The sequence below is a fragment of the Eptesicus fuscus genome, chromosome 14 (genome assembly GCF_027574615.1).
Source record: "Eptesicus fuscus isolate TK198812 chromosome 14, DD_ASM_mEF_20220401, whole genome shotgun sequence".
Taxonomy (NCBI): domain Eukaryota; kingdom Metazoa; phylum Chordata; class Mammalia; order Chiroptera; family Vespertilionidae; genus Eptesicus; species Eptesicus fuscus.
This window is the reverse complement of record NC_072486.1, coordinates 17,436,684-17,463,614: the sequence shown is the minus strand read 5'-3', so window position 1 is coordinate 17,463,614 and position 26,931 is coordinate 17,436,684. Positions and strand designations below refer to the sequence as shown.

The 26,931-nt window shown below is 36.7% G+C and overlaps 1 protein-coding gene across 3 annotated transcripts in view; it reads left to right on the top strand.

The window, feature by feature from the left end:
• AHR (aryl hydrocarbon receptor) overlaps positions 1 to 26,931 on the top strand; it is a 39,463-nt gene that overhangs the window by 3,212 nt on the left and 9,320 nt on the right. For 2 of the 3 annotated variants that reach the window (XM_008148426.3, XM_054726499.1), the window contains exons 2-5: positions 9,633 to 9,820; positions 23,994 to 24,097; positions 24,428 to 24,517; positions 26,629 to 26,752. In XM_008148426.3, coding sequence (XP_008146648.2) covers positions 9,633 to 9,820; positions 23,994 to 24,097; positions 24,428 to 24,517; positions 26,629 to 26,752 — 506 coding nt within the window. Of the gene's footprint in view, positions 1 to 9,632; positions 9,821 to 23,993; positions 24,098 to 24,427; positions 24,518 to 24,764; positions 24,878 to 26,628; positions 26,753 to 26,931 lie in introns of those variants that run through there. The other variant, XM_054726500.1, reaches the window with a different exon arrangement.

The following is a 26,931-nucleotide window of genomic DNA, read 5'->3' as shown; positions in this document are numbered from 1 at the left end:
TTTCTTTTCTGAGTAATGAAAGTGAGGAAATTAAAGCATCTGAAGCAGCCTTGCATCTGATCCATGTTCCTCCCTACCTTCAGGAACACGTTTTCATGATAACCTTAGGCATAGATTCTACTATAACTTCCCTTAAAATGTTCCATACTTAACAACCCTCCTCAAAAAAAAATGTTTTTACTTAAATTTTGTTCTTGTTTCATTTTCTTTGGAGATGATAATGTTTTGTCCGTTTGTTTAATTATGTTGCCTCCTGGAGATAAATGAAAAGTGTACCATTAAATAGAATCTGTTTTTCCCTAGTGATAATAACTTGGGATATATTTTTGTATTTTTGAAGTTTTATTAATACAATGAAGTTTGAGTGGTATTCCACTTACTATTGTATTATTTTTGATACTGGCTTGGCAAAAAGAGTCAATAACTTCTACCCTTAGAAGTGGTATCAGCAGTAGTGGTGAATAAACCAGCCATGAAGAACTGGAAATGACTTGTGAGCCTTAGCTGATCCTTCCCACTTTGTTAACATACTTGTAATGTTACCGTAAAACAAAAGCATTGTCTTCCTTGCTGCTTTTTCTAAGTTGCTGTTCATTCTGTGTAAATCTCAGGAACCTCATTTAGGTAATACCTACTTAGTTAAATAAAATTATGCAATGTTTCATACAAATGTAGTATGATACCATTTTCTAAGTAGCCTCTAAAATAAAAGGATGTCTTTTCAAAGTAACATAATTCTTAATCCACCATAATTTTTATTTCAAATGGCTTTATTTAGATAGCTGTTACATAGTGACTATAGAGGCTCTTACATATTGGAACTATAAAATGAGTAAGTAGAAAGGCTTAGTTATCAGTAACATTTATAAAAATGTCAAGAAGAGGAAACGATGAGATATAAATGGAAAGAGTACTAGGTCTAAACTAAAAGATAAGGTCTAGTTTTTTTGTTTTTATAGATTTGGGCAAATTCTTGACCAATGTTGCAGGATAGTCAAAACCTAAAACTAAAATGCCACTCTCACAACTAAAATTAGCAGAACAAAATCACTTTATAAACTTCAAAGACAGCTAAAGGTATAAATGAAACAGAAACATAATTCTATTATTTAAATAATTTTAGCTTACATTATTCCAGAACAATCAGTTCTCCTGTGAAACAGTAAGAGGCAGTAGATGATTACATTCTCAATTCTGGATATGGCTGAAATGTGCTACTTCACTGGTGAATAAACTTACATAGTGCATGCTTATTGATGTAAATAATTAAGACAGTTACTTAGAAATAAGTACCTTGCAAATCTTTAACAACAGTACCTTTTTACTTTTATACTTCTGTAAAGTTGATTTTATCTATATAGTGGTTTAATAGAACAAAAAAAAAACAACTGTTTATTAGCATTTACTATGATACAAGCATGCACTGTGTTTTGTATACATTTTTTTAGGTTTATAATAGTATTATGAAAAGGTAATATTTCAGCTTTATAGACAGGGACCCGAGGTTCAGATCCAAAATTGTCAGGTAGGAAATGGAAAAGCTGAGTTTGAATATCAGATCCCAAAACTTAGGTTTTTACCAACTTCCCAATAATATTTCCATACTTAAACCCATATGTGCATTCATAACCTTCCCTCTAAGTGTCTTTCCTCTTATCTTACTGATTTTCTCCCTCCCTCTCTCCTTTAAAACATTGCTCTTAATGGCTGTTAGTACTCTGTTCTCTTAGTGGTTTATAATTTAACTATTTTTCTTTTTTAGGGGGAAGTTCTGTTTTTTCCAACTTTTAAATATTTTAACTAGTTTTTCAGAGAATACCTTTGAGGTATGTGAATTTCTATGCAAATTCTTAGTTATCTCCTTAGGCAAAATTCCCATACATGAAGTTTGGGGGTGCAAAGGTATGCATACTTTTAAGACTGAGTCAAATATTATGCTCTGAGACACAGTGCCAGATTGCTTTGCAAAGTGTTCACATTCCCATTGGTAATCTGTCCTTGCATTTTTGCCTAAAAATGTTAATTTTGACAGTTGGCTTTCCACAGACAAAAAATGATGGGATAGCTAATTGAACTTATTGTTGGGATTGTGTATGTGTGGAGTGGTAGTAGTGTCTGTTCGAAGGTTTTTCTACTTGAGATGTACTTTAAATGTCTTGTATTATATATTGTAGTCATTTTCACTTTGCTCCTTTCTTGTTTTTTGATTTATTTAAAATATTTCTATTAAATAATACATGCACATTAAAACATCCATTAATATATATGCTGTCTTCAGGTTAGCATGCTTGGTTTGATCTCCTGACATTCGTTATGATAAGATAGTTAGTGCTATTTCCTCTCTCCTACACGGCTCTTCATCCTCCCAATATAATGTTATCACAATTTTAGATTAAATCTACTTTCAGCGTTTCATAATTTTTTAAACTGCAAGCATTGTTTACTGCTCAGCGAAGTAATGTACTATTATTACACTTCCCTTCTTGCTCTCTGTTGTCATTGATATCTTTTCTACCTATTTTCCATCTTCATATTTATTTGCATCTGGGTTTAGCTGTCTCTTAAGTTTATTGGAGATAGACTTTGTGTTTCTGTCTCTTGTGATTTTCTTTTTTCTTTAAAATATATTTTTATTGATTTCAGAGAGGAAGGAAGAGGGAGAGAAAGATAGAAACATCAATGATGAGAGAGAATCTTTGATTGGCTGCCTCTTGCACACCCCCTACTGGGGATCGAGCCCGAAACCCAGCATGTGCCCTTGACAGGAATCAAACCTGGGACCCGTCAGTCCACAGGCCAACACTTTATCCACTGAGCCAAACCGGTTAGGGCTTCCTTGTGATTTTCTAAAAGAGAAGGGTACTTGCAGAAAACGATATACTCTGACATCATGAAATCAGAAGTGACTTTTACCTGTCCTTAAGACCTGATTTAGATGCTACATCACCATGAAACTTTCCCTTAGTACTCTACCTGAGCTCTTACTTTCCTGAACTCTTGAGCATCACTTTTATAGCATCTACATTATTGAGCAATACATTATGTTTGATTTTGTCTTGTTATAGAATGAATCTCCTCCTAGTACAAAAGATATGCTTCTTAAAGATAGGCCTGTCTTTTGTGTTTGTATCTACCAGAGATTTGTACTACCGTGCACATAGTATGTTTTGGAGAGTTATTCACTCCTTTCAGAATTGACCACTACTTAAGACTTTTTTGCTAATGTTTTAGTGATTTGGGGATAGTAGGTACATTTTATGTGGGTTTAAAGGGAAATACTAAAAAAAAAAAAAAGTATATTCATACAGGAGGAGAAAGGAAACAACATTCTTAATTATTTTTTTAGGATCATGCAAGTAATAGTGATTTCTAAGGCATATTTCATATTCCAGGTTTTCACTGTTCAAGTCTGTGCTGGAGATGATACCAGTATGTTGTTTGTACCTCAGGGCCTCTCCTTAGGTAAAAAAAGAGGAGACGGGACTAACCCACGACAGATGTAGAGCCAGCTGCAGGAGAGTGGCCATAGAATTCTGACTCACTACAGGTGACATCCAGCCAGGATTCTCAAGTTGGAAACGTTTTTTTGCCTCATATGAGGAAGCAAAATATCCAGGTGTATTAATGGAATTTAATGTTATTGGTGCCACAGATCACCTTTCCAATATTATATTAAGCATGTAATTTAAGACTAAACATTTAGCATTTATATTCAGGGATCAATAATTATGTACTGAAACCATAGGGAGAAAATGAAGAAAGGATAGGTTTAAAAGTTGGGCTTAACTGGATGTAGTTGGTATGGTAGTGAGATTCACTGAGGAAAACTTCAATTTCCTACCTGTTGGATGGAAGTAGTATCATAGTAGATGCAGAGAAGGAGTGCCTAAGTTCTGGGAAGTAGGAATGAGAGGACGTCCAGGTACAGGGGCTGGAAATAAAGATAAACAAGTTACTGGTGTGCAGCCTGAAGCAGTGGGGGTGGATTAAATCACCTAGAGGAAAGTTGATAAACCATGCTCAGTGCTGTGATAGGTAATCTCTTGTTAGAAAACGTCCCTTTATTCTCATAGGATAACTGAGTCGATATCTTTGCATGTCATTTGAGACTTTATGATAAATCTCATTTAAAAATGTAAATGCAATTACAGTAACTTAAACTGGGTTGCTAAGTTATTCAACTTTGTTTCAAACACTGAGCGCAAGTGATGAGCCTAACAGACATTTTAGACTGGGAAGTGAAAAATTAAGGCTTTAAAGATAACATTCAAACTGGCATTGGGCATGCCATTGGGCCTGTCACCACCGGTACTTACGGCGTGCAGGCTTCTAAGACAGAGGCATGGCATGCAGTCAGCTGGAGTCTTGCTTTCACAACAATTTTGGTTACAGGTTGAGACAAGACTTTTGAGGTTCAGGTTGAAAAATAATACATTTTTTTTCTTTGCCTGAGCAACATCTTACAGACTATTTCAGCTGACTTCTGAAATCCAGTCTTACTGGGACATTTATTTATATTTCAGATATAGCCTTTTATTTAAATAGGCACTTGGCAGTATAATTTGGCATAGGTTTAAAGACAAAGCAAAAGTAAAATTACCAGCATAACCCAAGACAAGTGTAATTGATACAAGATTTTTATTTTTTATTATTCTGTACATCTTCAGTATGTATGGATAAGTATGAAATGTTTTCACAAAATACTTCTGAATATTTCTCCCAGAATCAGTGGAAAATTATATTAAAGCTATTACTTTAGCTTTCACATCATTGGATTGGAGATGCCAAGTCCAGTGGGTACTTTTCAGTCTTTAACTTATTTAATACCTCTGTGCATTTAATTTTGTTCTCTAGTCTCCAAAATAGTCTACCCTGTTCCTTTTGGTCTTATCATTCCTCCTCCTCCATCTTTGCCTGAATCTCTTCCTCAACCTTACACCTAACTGTTGGTATTACCGAGGGGTGTGCTCAAATCTCTCTTCTCATTGTTTGATATACTTCGCATTGGGAAATACAGTTGTTATCCTAAGCTACAGACTCTAGTCATTTGCAACCTTTCCTACCCAGCGTTTTCCTCTCCCTTATCTCCTATACTTAAACTAGAGGCCCGGTGCATGAAATTCGTGCATGGGGGTGTGTGTCCCTCAGCTCAGCCTGCACCCTCTCCAATCTGGGACCCCTTGAGGGATGTCCGACTGCCCTTTTAGGCCCGATCCCAGTAGGATCGGGCCTAAAAGGGCAGTCGGACATCCCTCTCACAATCCAGGACTGCTGGCTCCCAACTGCTCGCCTGCCCGCCTTCCTGATTGCCCCTAACCGCTTCTGCCTGCCAGCCTGATCACCCCCTAACCACTCCCCTGCCAGCCTGATTGATGCCTAACTACTCCCCTGCCAGCCTGATTGCCCCTAACTGCCCACCCCTGCAGGCCTGGTCACCCCTAACTGCCCTCCCCTGCAGGCCTGATCACCCCTAACTGCCCTCCCCTGCAGGCCTGGGTACCCCCCCAACTGCCCTTCCCTGCAGGCCTGGTTGCCCCCAACTTCCCTCTTCTGCTGGCCTGGTCACCCCTAACTGCCCTCCCCTGCAGGCTTGATCGCCCCAACTGCCCTCCCTTGCAGGCCTGGTTCCTCCCAACTGCTGCTGGCCATCTTGTGGTGGCCATCTTGTGTCCACATGGGGGCAGCCATCTTGTGTGTTGGAGTGACAGTCAATTTGCATATTACTGTTTTATTAGATAGGATTGGTCAGCAAGTATGTTTAATTCAGTGAACATCTGAGTCTGGCTATGTGCCCAGCTTTATGATAGACACAAAGTGCTGTGCTTAAATATCTCAAGGCAGTCTATACTTACTATTAATGCCTTCAGTCAGACTCCTGTAATTTCTTTTCTGCACATTTCTGATCAGCAAACATTAATTGAGAGTCCACTCTGTGTCAGGTACTATGCTGAGCAGTGGGGTTACAGAAATGGTTAATATTTCATAGCAAGAGCCACAAACAAGTATATGCAATATAGGTTATAGAAAGCTTGATTTAGGAAATGTGAACTCATGGTAAATGTTCCATCACGTGCATACTACTACGTTAGAGCTGTGGACAAGTTTGCATTGTATAAAGAATCAGTCTCATCTAGTTCAGGATTGAATACTGCAAAGAGCCAGCACAAGGTAGGCAGCAATACTACTTGGAAGATTACCTCTAAGTCTCTCTTGTACTGTTGAAATTTGTCCCTGTGTCATATCGGATTGTCTTGTCTTGCTTCAGTGTTTGTTTTACTCTTTTCTCCCCAGTGTTTCATAATCTTTACTGGAAAGCTACCAAGAGTGCAGGGCTGGATTTGATTTTTAATTTATGGGAAATGTTATCTGCACTGAATATTCCTTAATGGAATGGTTGTGTAAGACATTTACATAAGATGCATAAGGTGCTGAAGTAGTACAGGAGGAATCCATTGTGAGTAGGTAGGGGAAGACCTTACAAAAGTGATCTAATTGAGCAGGGCTTTGAAGCTGGTGCGACAGCAGGGGAGTAGCACTATGAAAGCACCCAAGTACATACTGGCAACTGCAAGTCATTTCTTAGCTCTGGCATATAATGGACAAAGAAGGCTTTAGCTGGAAACAGTGGGGCCAGAGGAATAGTTAGGGGCCATAGGAAGATCAAGGAGCACTTTGTTTGTTAGGCTAAGGAATGTGGACTGTGTGGAGCTACTGAAAGGGTTAAATAAGAGGAATGACCTGGAGTTATATTTTAGAAAGAAGTGCTCAGAGGGGTCTGCCGTGCATTCTGTGCTCACTGTCACCAGTCAGCTTAGTAAAATAAAAATACTAGACTGGCATGCCAATCCTAGCTGAAAGCTCAAGATGACTCCAGATGCCAAAGTCCAATTTGGTTGCTATTTCTGTGAGGAGAGTTGCTGAGTCTGCTACCTTGAACATTTTTTTCATCAGACACCCACATGGCTCATCCTCTGTTGTCTTCGTGTCTGTGCTGAAACATCACTAGCTGTCAAAATCAGCACCCTGTCACTCCTTACTTCCTTACCTTGTTTTATTTTTCTTCTTAACACTGACAGCCCGAAACGTTATATGTTTATGTATGTATCCTCCCACTGGAATGTAAGTTCATGGGAACCGCAGCTTTAGTGGGTTTTGTTCATGCTGAGTGTTGTGTTTGCGCCACATGGTGGGTGGTCAATATTTGTTGAAAGAATGTGGCCCCAACTGATACTAATAACAGGAACGGAAGAGGGGGGAGGCCAGACTTTATAGGCATGTTCCCTGCAAAGCATTGGGGCAAGGGGAGTGGACAAAGGGAAGAATAGGTGCATGCCCAGAAAAGTTGGGGGACTGGCGGAGGTGCTTTCTGTCAGTCATACCTGGGGACAGATATCATGGGCCAAAATGGGTGTGGCCACTGTAAGGGCAGGAAGATTTGGGGTACATAATCCCCTAAACAGAGGAGTTTGACCTCTTATGCACTTGGCTTTGTTGGGACCCCTGTGATTCTGGGCTTGTGGGGCTCTTTTGCTCCTGCTTCCCTGCATTCGCACACACAGCGGACTAATGGACCGGAACTAGCCTGATGCTGAACTGGACCCAGCTCCTACATGGAAAGGAAACTCTGGACACTGGCTTTGCTCCTAGCTTTGCTGAAACCCCACCTGCGCTTCTATGACTGGACTGAGGGAAATGGGACTTTAGAAACGCAGGGATTTAATTCCACACAAATAAAAATCACCCGTTCTCCCATGCAGGACTCAGAAAATTCCTTTTCTGGGGCTCTTGTTAAGAACTCCACCTCCAGCAGCACCCAGCGGGGAAGAGGACCCCCACTTCATCAGGAACCGCAACGAACTTCCCCCTTCTCTCTCTCGCACTCTGTGCTTCACACTTCACACAGGGGACTTCTCGCAGCTCACCCTTCCCCAGTCATGTCGCCTCCTGAAATACGGTTCATCTTTCAAGATCCATCTCATATACCACCTTTTCTGTAAAAATCTTTTTTCAGGTAGTTGTTCCCGATACTTAGCTCCCATAACACTTTTGGAATATGTAGAAGAGTGTTTTTCTGACCTGCCAAGGACATGACAGGTGCAAATAAGTAACAAGTGATTGATCCATAGAGAATTACTCAATGAGGTACACATGCATTGTAGGTAAAAACTGAAATTCAGTTGATTAATTGGAGAAATGTAGTAACTAAGGTGTGACTTCAGTTTGATTATAAATGCAATACGATTAAGGGAAAATACATAAACAGTCACCATTTAATTATGCAGTTACACAAACAGTCTGGAGGTAGTTCTACTGACTTGTATGTATGCCATTTTACCAGTTAAATCTTTTTTGCAGAAATAATTTGAACTAAAATAGAAACAGGCACGTTCTGAAGAAATGACATATTAGGGACAATGTAAAAAATGTTAAAATTTTGTATTTTTTATCTTTTGCATAAACTATTACTAATTCACATATAACATTGAGAATAAATTATCTAGAAATGTTTAGATTGCATCAATAGCACTATACTCAAGTCAATTTCTGCCTTTTAAAGATACTATCATTTGAACTGTCAAAATGTTTTTGTTTTCTCAATAACACTGGAAAAAAGGTGTTTGTTATAAGAACACTCAAAATAATTATTTTTCTGTCAAATGGAAAGGTGCAGGCATGAGCTTAAAATTACTTTGTTTGGTTTTTTAATAGCTTCTCTATATTTTAGCATGAGTGTCTAAGGATCTGTAAATTCTCTTTTCATTGTGAATTTCTGCTGTGAATTTCTGACTAAGGCCTTTGTGTAAAGTAGTCCAGCTTCTCATTTCTAAACTCAAGGTCTACTTGTAACCATAAGTTTCTTTTCTCTCAGATGAAAATCATAACTAAATGTTGGGATGTCATTGAATTTTCTAATTGGGGCACAAATTATGGATGCTAATAAAGTAGAATTACTGACCAGTCATAAGAGCAAGATTTTCCAGTAATCACAGTTAACTTCCAATATTTGTCATTCAACAAATGTAAATATCTAAAGTCAAATGTTTTCTTATTTTAATACTGGAAGACACATTAGATGGCATTAGGACCATCTGGAGGTGCCAAAGAGTTTTGAGAAGCTGTCCCTAACAGGATGAAATTGTTAAATATAGGAAGCTGGGGTGATGAATATAAGTTTTTTATTTAGGGTTGCTCTTATTTATCTACAAACATAAATGATGCCAAAATGCTTCCAGAAGATTGCGAAGCATGATTTTCACATAATTTATTACAGATTTTTTTTTCCTTCCCTAACAATGGTTGCGTTTAAAGGTAATACAATCCTAGTAGATTTGTTAGTTGGAAATCACTGTACCACAAATGTATGCATTATAGAAAGTATATACGATATACTTAGTCCTATCATGGATTCGTAAGCTTTTAATAAAAACTAAATTATGAAGAATTTTACCCATTCCCTTGTTTTGCTTAATTAAGATTTTAAAAAGGATAATTTTGGAAGGATTTATGTAAACTGAAAGTAGATTTCAGATGTTTGTTTTATGAGAGAAATATTTGAGGAGATGCTATAAGGCAATAGAAAATTTTGATTTATATATTTTAGAGTATTTCATGACATTTTGTTTGTTTTTCAGCATCAAGCCAATCCCAGCTGAAGGAATCAAGTCAAATCCTTCCAAGCGACATAGAGACCGACTCAATACAGAGTTGGACCGTTTGGCGAACCTGCTGCCTTTTCCACAAGATGTTATTAATAAGCTGGACAAACTTTCCGTTCTTAGGCTCAGTGTCAGTTACCTAAGGGCCAAGAGCTTCTTTGATGGTAAGACAAAAGGCTTTAATTTTTCTATAGTCGCTTATAAAATGCTTACGTTGAATTTGGCTGCTTCTGTGTTGAAAACTGCAAAAATTAACCATATGTGAAAAAGTTTTGTTTATTGCTGTATGGTAAAACTTAAGTAGCAAAGCCAAATTTCTCATATTTCCAAAAGTCAGTTTTCCAGATTTATTCATTAAACAGATGCTGCCACTAAATGATAATGTGGTGTCATTCTTTGATAATTATGTATTTGGAGCTTATGCTCATAGTAAGTATTTCACTTTCCAGTTCCACTTCTTTTTCCAATTTGCTTTTTGGAAGTCTCCCTCTCTCTCTCTCTTTTTTTTTTTAATGGAAAGAGTAAAACACATAATAAGCACTATGGATTTCCTTCAGTATGTTTTTATAGATAGGTCATTTCATTTATCCTTTCAAAATTATGTATACTTCTGCTTTATATTAACTGTATGTTAGGAACATGTAATTAAAAGTTTTCTTTTCCACTGAAAAAGGCATTTCATTATACGAGTTAATAGAATTCGATTTCAGTCTCCATTCAGTCAAACTAGTTAGCAGCTCGCTACCTCAGTATACCCAGCTGCAAAGTTAGAGATTTGAGCTAGTTCAGTCATCGGCAAACTCAGTCAACAGAGTGGCAAACCGCGGCTTGCGAGATGCATGTGGCTCGCGAGCTGCATGTGGCTTGCTAGCCGCAGTTTGCCGACCACTGAGCTAATACTAAATCATACAGTATTTCCTCCATGAAGCATTTAAAATGGAAGTTTTTGTTTGAAATGTTTCAATGTGTCTTCTCATGTTAAATCATTTATTGATTTCTTTTTATCTGTTTATATGTCAGAAATAGATTTTTTTTCAGGAAATGTTCAGTGTTTTAAATGTATAATGTTATTTTACAAACAGTAAAGGATTAATAAAATCTCAGTGGCCTGTCAGGGCGTCTCACTGCAGTGTACTTACAAATCACTTAGGATCTTGAAAGAGGAAGGTTTTTATGCAGGAGGTTTAAGTATGCCCAGAGACTGCTCACATGCTCTCAGATGGTGCTGATACTGCTGCCCTGGTCACATATGCAGATACTTGAATCTGTAATTTGTGTTTAGAATATTGCAAAACAGTTATTTCCTTTTAGGTTTATATTTAGATGGTTTGATGTGTTCAATCTGAGCATCTTTTTTTGTTGCTATTTGTTTTTTATTTTGGATAATAGCTATATGGTTTAATGGTTGTGATCTAGGCAATAAACATGGGTTTGAAGCTAATAATTTCAAGGGTTCATAGTAGACATTCAAATTTTCTCTGATCTATATAAAAAGTCTTTGAACTTTCTGTTTTCATCTGTATCAGACCCTTCATCTAGATGAGTTATGTGATAGTCATTGGTGTATGTTGTGTGTGTTTATCAGCTGTAGAGCCATTTTATGAGAGAGTTGGAACTAGAACCCAAGTTTCCAGATTCCCTACATTGTTTTTCCTGACCATGTCTCAATTACTTCTCTTTTCTGGGAACCATTTACATGGCAAAAACATGGGAATTTTCCCCTGGATTCATAGTGCTCCAAGTGTAGTCTGCAGACAAGCAGATTCACATCACCTGGGTATTGTGAGCAGTGTCAGATTTTGGGCCCCACCCCAGACCTAGGGCATCATACATTCTGGTGGTGGGGCTAGATGTTGCATGTGGAAGTTTAGGAGCCCCTGTGGTTGACTGTACCCCGAGGCCATTCCCAGCTTCACGGAATGCTGTCCTGATCCCCAGCATTTCTTCACTTGCTGTGCTTATTGGTTGGCCTTATGGTCGGGTTCCATGACATGTAAGGTGTGGTCTCGAGAGTTAGAGAGTTAGTGAACAGTCTGAAAGCCAGGAAGGCATTAGTATTCCTTGACTCTGATAAAGATTTATTGATGTGAGTCATTTTGCCTTTTCATTTCCTGCTGCTCTATAATGAGAAATCAAACTGTATATTACAGAGAGAGAGAAAAGTGTACAAGTTGTTCCCCATTTAGAAGCAGTGGAGCAGAGCCGAAGCTGCTTAGTGGATGTGTAGCCAGTGTGCTATTTAATACTTACATAATTCCTGCTTTCTAGGCTATGTGTGCATGCATACACACATATACACACATTAATATATATGTGTATTTAATGTATACATTTACATATATATTTTTTTCATGATTAGATGTGTGTCGTGTTCAGTACCTCAAGTTAAGGAATTTCCAAAGAATGCCATAGTTTAGCAGGCTCATTGTGGAGCTCTTAGTTGTTACAAAGGATTTTCTTAGCTCTGTTAATGACTATTTTTTGTTCTGGTTCAGTGCATTTGATAGTAGTTTCTTATTCCCCTATTTGCATCATTCCTTAATCAGTTATATTATCTTGAATTGTAGGTCCTTTGTATTACTGGTTTTTATTGTGCTTCAGAATAGCCTGAAGAGCTTGTTAAAAATACACATTCTATGCCAAAACCGGTTTGGCTCATAGAGCGTCGGTCTGCGGACTGAAAGGTCCCAGGTTCGATTCCGGTCAAGGGCATGTACCGTGGTTGTGGGCATATCCCCGGTAGGGGGTGTGCAGGAGGCAGCTGATCGATGTTTCTCTCTCATCGATGTTTCTAGCTCTCTATCCCTCTTCCTTCTTCTCTGTAAACAATCAATAAAATATATTAAAAAAATACACATTCTAGGGCATGCACCTTTTATGCTGATTCTACATAAGTTCTATGTTGAAATCAGGAATCTGTATCCTATATAATAAAAGCCTAATATGCTAAGTGTCCAGTCGTCCAGTAATCCATTCAACCAATAAAAGCATAATATGCTAATGATATGCTAAGGATGCTCAATCGCTCACTATAACGTACATTGACCACCAGGGGGCAGATGCTTAATGCAGGAGCTGCCCCCTGGTGATCAGTGTGCTCCCACAGGGGGAGCGCCACTCAGCCAGAAGCCAGGCTGATGGCTGGCGAGTGCAGCAGCAGTGGTGGGAGCCTCTACCATCTCCACGGCAGCGCTAAGGGATGTCTGACTGCTGGCTTAGGCCCGCTCCCCAGCAGTCAGACATCCCCCAAGGGCTCCTGGACTGGAAGAGGGCACAGACCAGGCTGAGCACCCCCCCCCCCCGCAGTGCACGAATTTTGTGCACCAGGCCTCTAGTTTTTAATAAGCAGCCTAGATGAATCTGAGGCAATGATTTACTATGGCCTTGATAAAACCCTGAATTAAATTTTAAAAACATTGTTTACTTTGCCTTCAAAAAGATAAATCCAAGTGTACAAAATTTGAGGAAGATGACAAATGTGTTTGCTTGGGTTTCAGTGGCAAGCGTACACTAAACAGTTTCTTAGGTTGTGCCAAGTACAAGAACAGCGTTAGATGGAAGTAAGGGAAAAAAATCAGTAAAAGAAGATCCCAAAGTCGTGTCTAGTGGTCTAGGATGGCAATATTATCTTTTGAGAGAACACAGGGTAAAATTTTAAGGTAATCCTTATGACCTGAAGGCATATGAAATGCAAACTGTTGGCAGTCAGTAGGATTCCTGTGTGCTAAAACCACTATTAGGGAAACAGTCTAGTGAAGTTAAGGGAAGCTCCAAGTGAATAACAGGATGCAAACAGGGGGTGTGTGAATTCCTGCGGAAAGGACAATATAAACGAGTAATCATACAATCTTGTTAGAAAGGAAACTCAAGTTTTACTGTAACAATAGATATTTTTCCAAGAAAATACATCTATTTATTGCAAGTTTAAATAATATAACTTGGATGGATCTTTTTAAACTTCGGGGCTCTGCTATCCTGCTTAAGCAATGCTTAAAAGTTTTTAAGTACAACACTAATATTTATACATATTTAATTAAAACATTCTAAAATATAACTGAAGTGCTTGAACAAGACAGCCATTTTTTCAGTTAAGGTTAGAAGCAGTTCCTTGACACTTAAATTTAAATTGTTTTATAATAAATTTTGTAATTCAAGATTGTGCTTTATTGTAAACACTGTGTGGGTTCTGAATGCACAAAGAAGAAACAAAGGGGGAAAACATTTCTGCCCTAATAGTTTAAGGTCTAGTATCTCAGAAACTGACATACAGTATATTTAATAATTTCCATTAAATACTTGTAATGCAACATTTAAGGAATATTTTCAAGGGATGTGTTATTAGTTCGGGCTTCAGTTAAAGACATACTTGAAGGAAACTTTGAATGTTTAATCCTTAAAAACTCTTGAACTACATATATATTCTAGGCAGTGAAGCTCAGAGAATCGTTTTTCAGTTTATACTCTTTGCTGATGCTACAAATGACATAATCATTATAAAAATGTTATAATATAGTGCTTTATTGGGGGGTGTACTCAAACATGCCAGATATTGCCTATTTCTCTCACTACAATGGAGGTTCCTTGACAATAGCTTAAACACTTAAAACAATGCCCGCCCCATAGTAGGCATTCAATAAATGTTTATTAACTTAATTTCATTAACTTATGTCTGAAAAGCAATGTAAAGTTCATATTGAATATTCTAGATTGATGTGTTTAGACATATATTTCTGCTTAAGATGTTAGTATTTTTTTTTTACTATTTCCAGATAATCTTTCTGTTAATAGCCAATTTGCCATTGTTGGTTGTACCAATTAGTTTATTCTCTGTCTATAAATATCCAGATGCAAGAAATAATTTGTTTTATTGAATTGTTGTAGTCAGAGTTCTTACATGGTCTGTGACTGGCTAGGTTGGACAGTGAGACAGGTAGGCGTATTCAAGGACTCAAATCTCTGTCGCCTCTTTTGAACCTACTAGTATCACTCTCTCCTTTCTCGGTGCTTTCAGACTGCCCTGTGCCTTCCTTAGCCCTCCTCTGCATTCCTTTGTCATCACTTTATATTTGTCATCTTGTTCCTGGGCCACTGCACCTTTTCTTCTTTGCTGGATGTTCCTTTTGTGCTTCACAGCAGTCTGGCAGTCTTGTTACATTTTTTATTTGTTAGCATCGATGGGATGTACACATAGGCCTCTGGATTTAAAAAAATCACCTCCTTTGCAAATTTGAGACATGAAAAGTTACAGAATAAGGTGATAATTTTTTTTAGTTCTGCTCAATGGACACATTTAGACACGTGTTGAGATTAGTCATATACTAATAACAGAAATACTATATTAATTAAGACAGTAGAAGCTGCTTAAGTTCTAGTCAGTTTTCCTCAGTAGCACTGCTCTTCTGTGTTACGTTATATTCCTCCTTGCTTATTCTTATTTTTTAAAGACTTCTCTAAATTATTGTATTTTTCAAGTATTGCTGGAGATCCTTTCTGTTTTTAGCAAATAACAGAGATCCAAATTGCTGTTTTCTGATGTTGGCAATTAAACATTGTCAGTTTTCACCTCTCAGGAAAGATTAAGTCACAGCAGCAGGGAGCCCAAGGACAGCTAAGTAGAGCTATGTGTGCACTTCCGTGCTGGAGATGCAGACTGGAAGGGGTCCTAAAATCCTTAACGTCACCTTCAAACCTTCTCACCAAATTCCAGAATGTTAAGTTGATACTGTCCTTGTTTAATAATAATTAAAAAAAAAAAAAAGGTGGAACATAAAAGGAAGAAAGAAACCACAAAATGAGTATTAAACTCAAATACCTCTGAGATGGAAAATATTTACTAAGTTTAAGTAACTTCATGACTGTGATCAATAATAGTTTATTAAGAGAGAGTAGGATGTGGGCAGTTACGATCCAGCCTTTGAAATTGGTTGATCTCCAGAGAAAGGGTAGTTTCCTCCTCTACTGTCTCTCTCAGTGTCAGGATGAAACAGTGGGCATTGGTCTTGTTGACCAATCTGAATAGGTACGGTAATGTTTTATTGTTAGGAAGAGTAATTTCAGCATATGAAAATTTGAATTAGAGTTCATTATCACCTTTTAAAATACTCATCATCATATAAGTATTGTGTTTAAATTATTCTCCTTTTGGACAGCAATCCCCAGAATTAAAAACTTGGGAATAACTAATCCATGTTCTCTGTTGAGACACAAATATCTGAGGTAAAAAGATAGAAAAGTCTTCTTTCTATGATACAGTAGTAGGGGTCAATGGCATGTAGTATTTGATAATTTTGTAAAATATTCAGAGTAAGTATTGCATCATTTAAAATGTAATCATTAACTGTGAAAGCTTTTACCTCCAACATGCTATCTGAGTCATGGGTTATTCCGTATGACCCTTTAAATAGATGAAGAAATTTACTTTGTGGAAAGGGAACAGTTTTTCTTTCCACAAGAAACAGAAAGATGCTTTTATGCAAATACATTGTCTGACAAAAGTGAGTTTAGGGATCTGAGTTTCTAATTCCAGAATCTTGCATTTGCAAATGTCATAGGGAATAGTTTTCTGGTTATTTTGTAAACTAGGTAATGTAGGGGGAAATCTGAGTCTTGAATCATTAAAATATTCACCATTTTATAAAGTGTATTATTTGCATACTGGAATATTTTAAATCTCAGTAAGTCTAAAAATGCTGTGTGAGGAGAGGATGAGAACAGTTAACATTACGTGATGACCCAACATTTATTCAACTTCACTGTTTACTGTGGGTCTTCGTTGATTTTATTTTAAATTAAAAATTATTTGTGCTCTCTTCTTAGTCTTCCTTTGGTAGGTGCTTTAACGGTTCATTTCCTGTTGGGTTTTTAAAAGAGAGCTATTGTGTTTATTCATCTTTTGCTTGCATGTTTCCCTGGATTTCAATCCTGTTCTGGTATCTGTAACAAGAACATTATCTTGAAAAACAAATATATGCATATATCAATGCCAAGAATGAGCTTGAACAAGCAGTAAAAATGAATGAAGTAAAAAGCCATTTGAAGGGTTGATATTTTATAAAGTTAAATGGGTTTGTATCTGTCACTGTACAAAGTGATTACCATATTATTGACTATATTCCTTATACAGTGCATTATAATCCCCAAAGTTATTTATTTTATAACTGGAAGTTATACCTCATATTCTCCTAATTCTAGAAATGTTCAAAGTGGGTTTGTTTGCCTAAAACAGTGGTTGGCAAACTCATTAGTCTACAGAGCCAAATATCAACAGTACAATGATTGAAATTTCTTTTGAGAGCCAAAGTTTTTAAACTTAAACTTCTTCTAACGCCACTTCTTCAAAATAGAGTCGCCCAGGCCGTGGTATTTTGTGGAAGAGCCACACTCAAGGGGCCAAAGAGCTGCATGTGGCTCACGAGCTACAGTTTGCCAACCATGGGCCTAAAACATCAGCACATTTGAAATCTTCAAATAGTGTTCAGTTTCATTTACCCATGGCATTAGCCTTCTTACATTGTAATTTAGCTATGTATTTTCCCCCCAGAATTCACATTTAAATATGAAACTCTATAATATTTGTGACACTTTCAATATCTAAAACGATAAAATTTAGAGATTCTTTTGAATTTTAATTTATGAACTTTATATAATCAAATTGAGACATGGATGAATAAAAAGAATAGCATTCATATGGAGTCAGGTTAAGGTGGTATTCAAATCTTGGCTCTTACACTTAATAATATAAACTCTTTGGATCAGGAATGTAATCTCTTTTTCATCCCATATTCTAATTTAAAGTGTGAAGTTTATTAGATTTTATGATTAAGTTTAGTATTTTATGATTTTCTATAGGTTACTTTCATCTCTGAGTGGTTTTGTTTGCTTTGACACATTTTTTTTTAAAAAAAACAGTGACAAATATATATCAAAGATTCAAACTGTAATTCAAACTCATTACATCCTTTATTACATGTTTTGCTTCTTTCCTGTCTTTTAAATTTATTACTTTAATGGGTTTTCTCTTTGATCATTACCAAGTGTTTTATGACTCTAGGATCCTTAATTGCTTGGCCATGAAAGGTCCAGTTGGTCATAAATTTATCCTTTAGTCTTATTTTGGGGGGAGGGAGGAGATAATACTAAAAGCCAGCCAACTTTAGGCGACTTTTTAATTTTTTCCCAAATACATGTCTATAATTAAATCACTTGATTTTTTTTGTGATGCTTTGTGACCTGGTTAATGGAAAATTACATCTTCACATTACAGTGTTTTAGAAACTGTGTTCATATAATATAACATTAATCACCTTAAGGCCTGTAATGACACACATTATGACTAATTTTTATTTATTAATCTTTTTATGTGTTATTTTTAAATCCTGCTCTTACAGCTTTTTGACTTTTTGATCAACCAGTTTTAATCAGCTCAAATTTGCTTGATCATGGCTGAGATTTAGATTTTGGAGTCATTATAATATAGTTGGACTAATATTTTAAACCATGGAAGCTAATAAAAACTTCCAGGGGAAAGTATATAGCGTAAGAGGAATAATAGCAAAGATGAAATGTCTTAATGATGGGCAGAGGTAGAGGAAAGCAAATTTGTACATGTGTGAAATATGAAACCATGGTAAGGTGATAATGAGTTCACTTAAAATTGCTTTCATTTGGTGTTTCAAGTTCTTAAATTAGAGGGCCAAAGAGAAAATGGCACATGAAAGTGTAAACAAAAATGGATTGGAAGTCCATACAGAAAAATACTAGAGAAAGTAATTTCTGGTTCTTGGTTGTCCATAGAAGCCATCAAACCATTCAGGTGCCCGCAGTGGGTGGTAAGCAGTCAAATTGGCTCAGCTCAACCTCAAATTGTCTGTATTGAATCCTTTCTGATTCTTCTAGCCTTCAGTTTGCCCACATGATGTGGGGGTGCCCTTTATGGTCAGTTTTAGAGAATATTTCAGTGTCAGCTGGATTCTTGACAGCGTCTAGTTTCAGGTGTCTAGTCCGTGTGTGATGAAGCCAGCATTCCCTCTCCTTATCTCAGCGTGGTACAGGGAGAGTGTCATGTAACCAAAGCACCTGCAGGCAGGAGACATACAGCGAATTCAGTTCACTAATCTTGTGGCCTTAGGTAAGACCTTTAACCTCCACGGTCCACGTTGTCTTCGTCCTCTCAGGACAGGAAAAGTGCTTGCCTGCCTGATGTTTTGAGTTGGCAGTGGATTTGTCCTAAAAATAAGAGATTTGTGAAGGAAGTGTTACAATTAAAATTGTTACATCAATGATAAAGAATTTTTGCAGAATAATTATATTTTACTTTTTTTTTTAATGGAGAATTTTGTTGTTGAATATAGGTAGAGGCATATGGACCTGATATTAATATAATCTGAGAATCCCTTTGTGGAATTACTTTTGTATTTTTCAGCCTTTTTGTTATAATGTGTAATAATTTATTACCCCCCTCTGTTTCAGAAGTGGCACACACTCAACTTTAGACACTTTGTTCAGGGACAAGTGACATAGTTTGCTTTGATGAGGGTAGAAAGTATAGATACAGTGTGCTTGCTAAACCAAATATGTTTTCCTTTTTGTTAAGAAATACTGCATTACTTAACCCTACCTAATTTATAAAAGTTTATGTAGTTGAATTTTATAAGTGATAGCTTTGCTCTCTTTTATGCTTATATCAGTGTGGGAATGGAATTTAACTTTTTCTTCCAGAAGTGAGATGATAAATATTATAAAATAAATTGAATTTATAGCAACAATTAGATTTAAAAGGCTTATGATTTTCCCTGGCAAGACATTTATCATGTCCTCATTCTGTTTAAATGCAAACTATAGTAACAAAATACAAAATATAGTTTACCACATGCCAATATTTCTTCCCCTTGAATTTCTCTAACAATTCAGTCTATTTTCTGGAGAGGAAATATTTGGCTTATAGGGGAAAATGGAAATCTGAGCTTAGATATATAAGGATGAAAAGTGCCGTACTAGGAAATATGGATATGGTTAAATGCATGTGGGAATAAGACTTGAATCAGTCTGTAATGGGACAGTTTGATAAGCTTAACATATTTACACTTAAATTCCATCATCAATTAAAGTTTTACTTGTACTTCATTGATCTTTCAGTGAAGAAATAGTTGAAATATTCTTAGTTTACTAACATTCCACGGAATGTTCACTGTCACTTCTGCACACTTTGGAAGGTGTGGTAATCCCACACGTGGGGTTTTAACAAATGTCTGTTTAGTACGCAAATGCTCCCCGAGCAGCAGAATCAGCTAGTGACTTTTTTTCAGAGATTACAGTTTTTTTCTATGAACTGTCGTGTGTTTAATTCCCATGGTATATGTTAAAAGTGTCCTTATGCATCTGACTAGGCATATAGTTTTTATAACAATTTACTGTTTTGTGGTACTTTCAAATCTTTGTTGTAGATAACATTGTGGGTAACACAGAAGTCTTACTGGATACTCATTAATACTCTCTGTTTAGAGGTGAGAAAATACACCACTATTCCTGGTGTGCACTTCGTGTTAGTTTTCCATAATGGTTTGAGGGTGTGTAAACACAGCATATAGCTGTGAGTTATAGATTCCAGGTCTTATCACCCAGGTACTCTACATGTTATTTTAGGCTTCACAAGAATGTGTCTCCCGATCTATCACTTCCTCATTTAAAGATGAGGGAACTAAAGGTCGAAGGGAGTTAGCAGGGGGAGACGTCTGGTAGCTGGTTAATAATAGCACACACATTCAGGGTCAGGCTACCTCTAATCCATGCTCTGCCACTTAGAGCTCTATGACCTTGGGAAAGGTTCTTAACCTCCATAAGTCTCAGTTTCCGAAAATATTGAAAGGTCAAGAACGTCCAGTCTCATAGGACTATTATGAACATTAAATAAGATATAATACATGGAAACTGCTTGACATACAATGTGTGCTCAGTATGTATATTACTACTAAGGAAATTACTGAAGGCCACTCAGATGCTAGGGAGAGGCACTGATGACAATACCCTAGGTCACTTTCTGACTCTTCAGCTTTCTAACCAAGGCATGAGATGTATGTGTGAAAGTGAGTAGTAGTAATTACTATAGCTTCTAGTAATTTTAAGGGAGAGGTAGTGGGTATATCAAGAAAGAGAGATCGAACTTCATGGAAGGCATAAATTACATAGCTGGGGTTGAAAGGCCAAGACATAAAAGAAGTTTTCTAAAATGTCACATTGTATTTTTTTAGATGACAGTGGAAAGGGAGTTCACCCTTCCTGGACTCATCTTTGCACAATATTTACTTAAATCCTTTACTGATTATTAACCTTAAACATGAGAGCAACAGAAACATTCGTTTGTTTTTCCAAGTGCCCTCCAGTGATCCTTCCCCAAAATGCACTTGTCACTTTTCCTTCTTAAGCAATAGTTATACACATTAAATATCCTTCCAACATTTAGAATGGTAGGCGTTGCTGTTTAGAACAAGTTTCTTCTTTTCTGTTTCAAGTTCCTGTAATACTTTAGTTAAATCTCATTTGGTACTTAATATTTTTGACATTCTTTTCTAGTTCTTTATTTCCATAACTTAGATTCCCTACTTAAAGGCAGTCTGTCTAATGTATAATTACACTGGCTAATATCCCCAATGCAAAGCCAAAAACAAATTGTATATTACTCTGAGATGAATGGTTTCTTTCATTCCTTATTCATCTTCTCAGTGGACCAATAACTCTAGTTGGAACTAACATCAATTCTATTGATTAAAAATTAATTGTAAACGATTCCTACTAAGATAATTTAGAGAGTTTAAGTTTGACACTTGTTAGTGTGTCAATTTTTAAGATTGTTTCACTTGTTTCCTAATGTAAGAGTTTTAGTTTTGTGTGTACATTTTTGATATCATTTTAATAGAAATCTTACTGATATTTGGTATAACTCTTAAATTGTGCCACATACTGGAGATTTTGGAAAAGAAGTGGAGTTAACCCTGACAGCATGAGGTTTTAATGCATTTAAGCAAATTTGGCCATTAGAAAGCAAATAGCAACAACAAAACGTACAGAGTAGAAAAGGAGAAAAAGCCTTTTCAGTGAGAAGAGATTAAGCATTTCCTTTGGTCTTGATTAACTGTTAGATCAATTAATTTACCTAAAAGTATTTTTTTGGCCTAAGGAAATCTGTTATCTGGCCTTTTGCAGTTGTTATATTCAGAGGCCAGACTTTTGGCCTCTTCTTTCAAAGATATATGTTTCAGGTTCTGCAAAGGCAAGAATTTGGCATGAGATCCCAGTGTGACACATGCACTTGATGATTTACCAGAACATAAACTTCAAACAAGAAATGGTTTTATATGACTAGTGCCCCAGTGCACAAATTAGTGCACGGGTGGGGTCCCTCAGCCTGGCCAGCAATAGGGGCAGTCTCACCCAGTCCTGATTGGAGTCAATGGGGGCTGGCCAGCTAGGGAGGGACCATGAGAGATTGGCTGGCTGGCAGGGGAGGGATTGTGGGAGGGTTCCAGGGCGTGTCTGGTCCTCTCACTCAGTCCCCATACGGCCGCTCAGTCCCAATTGGCCAGACCCCAGCAGCAAGCTAACCTACCAGTCAGAGCGTCTGCCCTCTGGTAGTCAGTGTGCATCATAGCAACTGGTCCAGCAGTCCACTGATCAGTCGGACACTTAGCATATTATGCTTTTATTATATAGGATTGTATAGGATGCTTTACTCAGATCAAGAGAAAAGCTGGTTATTAGTAAGTCTCCAGTTTTCACCAAGCCTCATTATCTTTCTCACATCAATCTACTGAAATCAGAAGTCTTGAAAGTAAAGTCAAAGTCCGTTTTGTTTAATGGTTTCTCTTATTTAACCATCACAGGTTAAAAGAGAATAGACAAATGGAAAGATATTGTGGCTGTATCTGAATGGTTATACTTGTAACTAGTCAGTCCGTAAGTCCTGGGAAATGGGGCTAATCATTAAAGCTTCCATTTATTGAACATATGCCAGGAACTTCACCTATATTCTCATTATTCTTAACAGCAATCCTGCACGATGGTTGGTTGATTTCAGTTATCACTTAACATATTAGGAGACAGGCTGCAAGAGCTCACACGTTAAGTGGCAGAGCTAAGATGTGAACTTAATTATATCAGACACCAACATTCACATGCTTCTAAGTAAGATAATATCTGAGAGTGCTTGGAAAAATTCTATATAGGTAAATAGTAGTTACTATTTCTGTTCAGCTGTTGCCTCCCAGACTACAAATACACACATGCATGTGTGTGCATGCACACACAATGAGAAAAAGAGATGGGAGGAAAAAAAGAAGAGGAGAAAAACATTACAATATGCCACTGCTAGTAGTAAGCATCCCACCATGCCATCAGCCTTCCTTTCATATACCGTATTTTCCGGCGTATAAGACGACTTTTTAACCAGGAAAATCTTCTGTACGCCCAGTTGTCTTATATGCCGGAAAATAGGGTATCCCAAAAAATGTATACACACTTTGAATAATTATTAATTCCATGGGTTAAATATAAAAAGAAACAAACATCAACTGAGCCATCAGAAAAAAGTGTGTGTACATTTTTGGGGGACACTCTGTATTATTCACAAGCAGTTAGAAGATAGTAATGAAGGAGAAGCCACTTGACAAATGTCTGATACTTAGGATTAAACACAAAAAATTAATGTGTGACTCTTTATTGTGGATGACTTTAATACACTCTAGTGGGATAAAGAATATAGACTTGAGCCAATGGGAAAACATACATGTTCTTGGATAGGATAATTCAACATCATAAATATGATAATTTTTCATGAGTTGATTTGTAGATTTAACATGCACCCAATAATAATACTGACAGCATTTTACCCCCAAACCATCAAGACATTCTAAATTTAATGGAAATATATTCTTGATAAGGTGTATGGTTGATTCTTTCTTTTGACCCCCACTAGTTCATTGATGTTTAGAATATTATTTGTAGGTATTAAAATTATTTTTATGGGTTATGTTTTGATGAACCTTATTCTCATAAGTAATACTAGTATAGGAATGGGAGGAGTATTTATAACAGCACCATGCAATCCTTTGAAATTCCTAAACTAAGTTATATTCCAAAAATTATATAGGGAACCCATCAAAAATTATAAGAATCTGTCACCTGAGTTGGAAATCATCCATGGGCAAAGGGTTATTTACTGTCATTATAGTACACACCGGCATTTCCTTTTTTCGTTTGGTTTGGTACACAGAGGTTTTCCTTCGGAGCCCTTGGAAACCATTTATTTTTAAAACTTCTTACATTGTTTTTCTGGTTTTTCCAAAGTTGCACTAAAATCCTCCCCAACTGACAGAAATGGAATCCAGGATAACTGTAGAACACAATTTGGGGAAGGCCAGAACTTTCATGAAGGAGAATTCTTATTACAGGTAAATTTTAATAAATATAGTTCCTTATAATTAGGATGACAGTTGCAACTGGAGAATCCATTCATGGATCGTTTAATTATTTCCAGTTCATTCTGAGTTAGAAGTCACCCAGAGTCGCATTCCACTTGTATTTGTACTGCAGTAGCGTGTAATGCTCCAGTCCCCAGATGTGTGGTATGTCTGTGAGTGTGTGTGTGTGTGATTTGTAATCATTTAGCCATTTTAAAGAGAAGAGTTTTTAGCAATAAAAGTAACAGCCTTAATTGAAGTCAATATTTATGAGTGACAATATTATTAGTCACATACTGATTTTATAACTTTTCTCGGTAGGCTCTGAATGGCTTTGTGTTGGTTGTCACTACAGATGCCTTGGTCTTTTATGCTTCTTCTACTATACAAGATTATCTGGGATTTCAGCAGGTAAATATTTATTCTCAGGTCATTAAAAAAATTGTACTTTTTATGTATCTTATACTTTAGGGACACAATTGATAATTGCTATATATAAAATATCAAAATATGTGCTATAGAAGAAAAATTATGTATTTTCAGCTAATATATTTTATACTATTTATAATTTACTACATTATAATTTCCTTAAATGTTTATGGGATTTATGCATATTGTTTTTCTCCTTTCACTTATGAAGGAACTCCTATATAAAAGAAACATTCAGGTAAGGGGCAGGTAGGGTTTGAATGGGGCAGGCAAGAGGATATTTGCCATTTAATTTGTATGGATATCTCCTGGAGAACATATGGCAACTATGAAGTAAATGAGGTAATATGTAAATGTATACCATCGCTTATACCTTTCATTCTGATTTATGTGGGGATTATGGAATCTTTGCTGAGGGAAATGGTATTTAAGCTAACTTAAAGAAAGTGTAGGATTCAGATGAGTTGACAGTTGTGGAGGGAACACAGGGAAGAAAAGACAGAAGTACTATAAGCAGTTGACTGGAAGTCCTTCAAAGAGTTGAATGTGTCTGGTTTGTTTAATGTTATTGAATGAATAGTGAATAAGTGGACTGGTGAGTAAGGTGTTTGATATATTTGAGGGAAAAGAATATAAGATGTGATTTGAGCACAGTTGAATGCTACGTATACTTATGAATCAATAGTTCCTAAATCCTAACCTGCATAAGACTTACCTGAAGAACTTGATAAAATTTTATAAAATCTTTAGGCCTCAAACCCCCAAGTATTCTGATTCAGTAGATCAAAGCAGGACCCATGAATTTGTATTCCTAGCAAGCTCACAGGTGATGTCAACTGCTTGTTTGAGAAGCACTGTTCACACTAGTATTTAAACTGAAGATTAATCTGTGCTCTATACACACTGGAGGCCACTAAAGGTTTATGTTAAAGGGAATGTGTATACTCCAGCTTGTGTTTCAGATGATAACTCTGGCAATTGTGTAATGGCTGTCATAGAGATGGCTTAATGCTAGGAGGTCAAGTTCATAGGGAGATTTCGCTAAAGAGCTAAACTAATGGAATCTAGCTGTTACCACAATTTCTAAAGATATTCCCGAAGATAATTTTGCTGGCCCAGCCTTAAAATTGCTTTCAGACTTTTTAAATTATGAAGAAAATACACTGATGTCTGTTGAAAGGCCTGTTTGAAACTTAATTACCTAGTTATCTTAATTATTTGATAAGGTAATTCCTATCCATCATGAAATCAAAGAGATTAGCTATTTCCCAATCTATTTTTCCCCTATATGTACACATTAGCCTAGGTGTTCTTTAAGAAAACATTCGTGTCTGACATGGGTGGTGGCTTAGGCACCATTGAACTGCAAGTTGTCACTCCTTAGTGGGCAATGATGTAGATATAGTGATTCACCATCAACCATTCTTTTTAGTTGCTTAGTATGGCATAAAATAGAATACACAAAGTGTTTTGTGAAACTTCCATGTATGTATATGTACATATGTGATGGATGGAAAATGTATTCAGTACCATGAGTTGCAGTAAAAAAAAAAAAAAAAATAGAAAAATACTGATTTAAGGATTAAGGGCTCATCACTGGAATAAATGCTGGAAGGCAATTAGTGGAGGAAGAATTCTCCCCTGGTAAAGGCATATTCCTTACTTTTGTGGAGTCTACTTAGAATAATTCAATCTACAGAAAACTGTTAGAAAACAGTGAAGAAAATACATAATGAATACTATTCAGCTTAGAGAAGTCAGAGACAACTGGGTATTTCCATAAGGTTTTGTTAAAAACGTAGGACTTAAAAGATCAAAAAGGGATAAAAATAAGCAGGATGTATTATGTTGCAGTTAAGGAGTGAAGAGGTGACTTACTTGACTGAAAAACATTTATGTGGCAAATAACTTCTGGCTTATCAATTAGAGCTAGTCTCTTTCTAGCTTTTCCTGTCTTGGGTAACTGGAGAGCTTTGCAAGCCATTTGCTTTATTCATCACTAATCTAGCTAGGTTCTGAAATTACATTAGTACGTCATATTTATTTCTTAAATCGGTACTATTGTTTTATTTCTTTGTGTGTTTTTTCCTTAGTCTGATGTCATACATCAGAGTGTGTATGAACTTATCCATACTGAAGACCGAGCTGAATTTCAGCGTCAGCTACACTGGCCATTAAACCCTTTACAACATACAGACTCTGGACAAAGAATTGATGGTAAGAATGTTTATAAAAAGATAGCTTTGGACCCTGACTGGGTATCTCAATGATTAGAGTGCCATCCCAATATGCCAGGGTTGCAGGTTCGATCCCCAGTCAGGACACATACAAGAAACTAAGGAATTCATAAATAAGTGGAACAACAAATCCATGTCCCTCCCTCTCGTTCTCACTCT